Source organism: Cannabis sativa, chromosome 6, assembly GCF_029168945.1.
Source record: "Cannabis sativa cultivar Pink pepper isolate KNU-18-1 chromosome 6, ASM2916894v1, whole genome shotgun sequence".
NCBI classification, from domain to species: domain Eukaryota; kingdom Viridiplantae; phylum Streptophyta; class Magnoliopsida; order Rosales; family Cannabaceae; genus Cannabis; species Cannabis sativa.
Window position 1 is genome coordinate 44,480,549 of NC_083606.1, and position 3,809 is coordinate 44,484,357.

General features: G+C 32.2%; 1 protein-coding gene across 2 annotated transcripts; it reads left to right on the plus strand.

Annotated features, from left to right (window-relative positions):
• The first annotated feature begins 1,234 nt into the window (after positions 1-1,234).
• Positions 1,235-3,320, plus strand: LOC115725781 (probable cytokinin riboside 5'-monophosphate phosphoribohydrolase LOGL6). 2 transcript variants are annotated; one of them, XM_030655390.2, is made up of 4 exons: positions 1,235-1,810; positions 2,070-2,198; positions 2,477-2,661; positions 2,755-3,320. In XM_030655390.2, the coding sequence occupies exons 1-4, from the start codon at positions 1,610-1,612 to the stop codon at positions 3,146-3,148; spliced, it is 909 nt and encodes a 302-aa protein (XP_030511250.1). In that variant the 5' UTR covers positions 1,235-1,609; the 3' UTR covers positions 3,149-3,320. The 2 variants fall into 2 exon arrangements, with proteins under 2 accessions (XP_030511250.1, XP_060973251.1); XM_061117268.1 differs by having other exon boundaries at positions 1,281-1,810; positions 2,477-3,320.
• Positions 3,321-3,809: the final 489 nt, after the last annotated feature.

Here is a 3,809-nt window from a genome sequence, read left to right on the forward strand (position 1 = left end):
AAGGGATGAAAAAATTATTAGAGAAATCTAATAAGATTGACTCGTAGACTATGCAGAATTTTAACTGCAAAACCATATAAAAAAACTTTTGTGTTCATACCTTTCTTTTTCTGTTTTTATTCTGTGCAAATCTATCACTGTTAGGGCTCAAATACAGTTAACAAAAATCGGCGTTAACACTTAGATATGCCTATTTCTTCACATGACAATAAGAAATGGTATGACCTCTTGGTTACAATAGGTGCATGTAAAGTGAGGTAGACTAGATGATTTTACAAAAATCCAACGAGACTGCATTTCTCACCTTATATTTGTCGTGTGGCTACAGTGCACAGCTTATATGTCGTGCCACTGTAGCAACGACATTCACCTCCTTTTTTTTCTTATGTATTTATATTATTATTTATATTTATAAAATTAATATTTTATTTATGAAATTAAGAATTTAATTTAAGAAAATTCTACAATTTACCTCTTTTTTTGGTGTACTAATGTACTCTTATCTATTTCAGTATTCAAAAAAATTTTTTAGTTTAATTTTTTTTTCATGGTCGTGTACATTATAATTTTCTAAGATCTCCTGTAAAATTTTGTAACAGCCAGAAAAATTTAACACGCTAGATTTAAGGTTCAAACTGACTGTTACATGCGTGACTCTTTTATTTAGAGAGGTGCATTATAAAAGCATTTTTTGATCTATTGTGTGTAAATTGAATGTAAGTATTATAAATTATTGTTATTTTTAATTATAATTTAAATAAAAATTATTACATTTTTGTCACAGTAAAAATAAAAATTTAAACACACATTAAATTTAATGTAATTTTTTTATTATGAATGTAATGTGTCGTTTTTAGTAATATAATATTTATGTTAGTGCAATATAATATTTTAATTTATCGAGTTTCATTAATTTTATAGAATTATTATTATTAAATTAATTAGAAAATTTATTTAAATTATAATTTAGATATAATAATTGTGATGATTTTAGTTAATTAAGATAATAGTAATTTTTTTTATTTTATTAAAAAATTAATATAATTATAAGAAATATTTTCTCATGTACTTTTTAATTTTATGGTTAAAGTGGAGATAAATTTGGACACTAGATTTAGTGATATTGTGACACTAAATTTAGTGTGCTCTTTCAAAATGCTATTAGAAAAAAAAAAAGAAAAAACATGACTTAATTGTATATAGCATGGTGGACATTTGTCAACCATTACATTGAAGATAGGGGGAGAGAGGGACACAAAATTGGGACACGGTATTGATTTGAGTCCCTCTTCTACTACTGTTATAAAAACTCTATCTACTGCATTTGCATTTGGAAAAAAGAAAAAGAGAAATATTAGGCGAATTCCGCGAGGAAAATATAGTCCATTTGCAAGTTGAAAATGAGGGAAACAAATATTCCTTATCTCTACAAAAATTTGCAGGCTCTACTGTTCCATCACTACTTTGTAAACTTCAGACCAAAGTTTCTTGTTGTTTAGCTTAGTTTCTCTTTCAAGCCAATCACGACACTTGGTTACACGAACCCCCTAAAGTTTCGGTAATTACATGGAGAAAGAGTAACTTTTCGGCAGATTGAACAATCCAAAATATGGGTTTTTCAACTTTGGGCTTGTGTTCTCATATTTTTGTTGGAAATGGTCATGGAAAGAATGTAAAGTTCCAATATTTCAATGACATAGGAAGAAGCACCCTTAGTTTCAAGCTTTTCAATTCTCGGCGTGTCTCAGCAAGGCCACTCTCAAGCAAGTTTGAATCGATTGCGTTCGAAGAAAGAACAAGCCCAACTGAGGTAAATCAAGTTTAAACATCTCATTTTTCTAAAATTTTATTTATTTTTAACAATTACTCACTTTCTGATTCTTTCAAGTTTGTCCCATTTGAAATTTTGAGTGATTCCGGATAGGAGTAGTTGAGCTTTTCAATTAGATGTGGTATGTTTCGAAATCTGATGCAAGAATCTGAGTTCAAAATTGGTATTGGGCTTTATGACTTTAATCGCTATTACAACATTTTCTGATAAACTTGATAGCTCTCTCATTGTTTGAAAGGTCAAAAAAGAAATAGAACTATGCTATGAACTCATACGCAGACTGGGGAAGGGAGTAGTGTATTTGGGTTCATCAAGGATGGGACCTGGTCATTCACATTACTCACAAACACAAGAATTGGGAAGAGAGGTGAGTTCTATCTTCTTGGTTTTTCTATTTTCATGAACACATGTTTAAATAACAAGAACACAAATAAGACTTTCAATAATTAGTTTTTCCTTTTTCCATATGCTCTACTGTGCAGATTGTTACATAAGCTCTTAAGTCTGTTAGTGGGTGTTACAATTATGGTTTATTGTTATTAGTTGGATTCAGTTAGTGTGTTAGCTAAATTCCTGGAATTGTATTATTTATGAATACACAAATATACAATTCTCCCAATTACCTTCGTTTGATTTCTCACACAGATTGCAACTCTTTTGGACTGTACAACTTGGTCTGGAGCTGGTCCGGGACTAATGGATGCTGCTACTAAAGGTGCTTTAGAAGCAGGAAAACCAGTTGGTGGATTTAAGATTGGTAAAGAAGCTGGGGAATGGACTACATCAAATTTCCACCCATACCTTCCATCAGAAGCATATCTAACTTGCAGGTATGTGCGATTAAATGCTAGAAAGTTTTCGAAAATAAGGCTTAAATGCAGGTATGTTGCCCCAAGTTGGTTTAAATGCTTTATGAAATGCAGGTTTTTCTCTGCTAGGAAACATGGTTTGGTGGATGCTGCAGTGAGGAGGAGCATCACAGACCGAACAGCTGTTGTTGCTCTTCCTGGCGGGATTGGAACTCTAGATGAAATGTTTGAGATATTAGCATTGATTCAACTGGAGCGAATCGGATCAGAGCATCCAGTTCCATTCTTGTTAATGAATTATGATTCATTCTATTTGAAGCTGCTGGACTTTCTCGATGATTGCAAGGTGTGGGGTACTGTCTTCGATGGAGAGGTTGCATCTTTATGGAAGGTTTGCAATAACAACTCTGAGGCTTTAGCTTATTTATCCAAATTTTATAATATGACTACTGGCGATAGAGATGGTTATGAAGCCGAATCGACTAGCGGGCATAGAACAATTTGTTGATAGGATTTTGATTTTATTTACTTGTTGCAAAGAGATTGCCCTGCAACTAATGCTTAGCTGATATCTCAAACTGTTGTAGACTATTTGAATCTGGTTGATGGAATGCTCTTATTTTGTTTTAAGGATACCATCATAATATATTACCTATCTATACTAAATATTTTTTGTCAGACTTGCAAGACTTTTGTATTCACTCTACAGCCTATCTGCATTCCTGTCTGGGTTTCCTTCATAAAGATTGGTTATTCATGTGGAAAATAATAATGAAGCATGGATAATGTATAAAATTATACCAGATTGTGGAATATGAAGAGATGATGCATTACCAAAAGAAGTTGGTCACATTGATAAACTTCCATAGTATTTCAGCTGTAGATAAATAATCTGCATCGTGTGTAACTCTCTTTAGAAACAGAGGTTATATGCATATTATTGGGTTCTCTTTGGGAATACTAGTGAAGTAAGTCTAAAACTCCAACTTCTCCCTATAATTTTGGAGGAATCAGATTTATCAGTCCTCAAAAAAGGACTAAGGGCATGTTTGAAGCATTGGGCAAAAGTTTTGGATTGGACAATTTTGTTCCTAGCCCATGTTTGGTGCATTCTTGAGACTTGGAAAAATTGAACAATTTTATCCCCTCAATTGGATTAGTCCCACTAG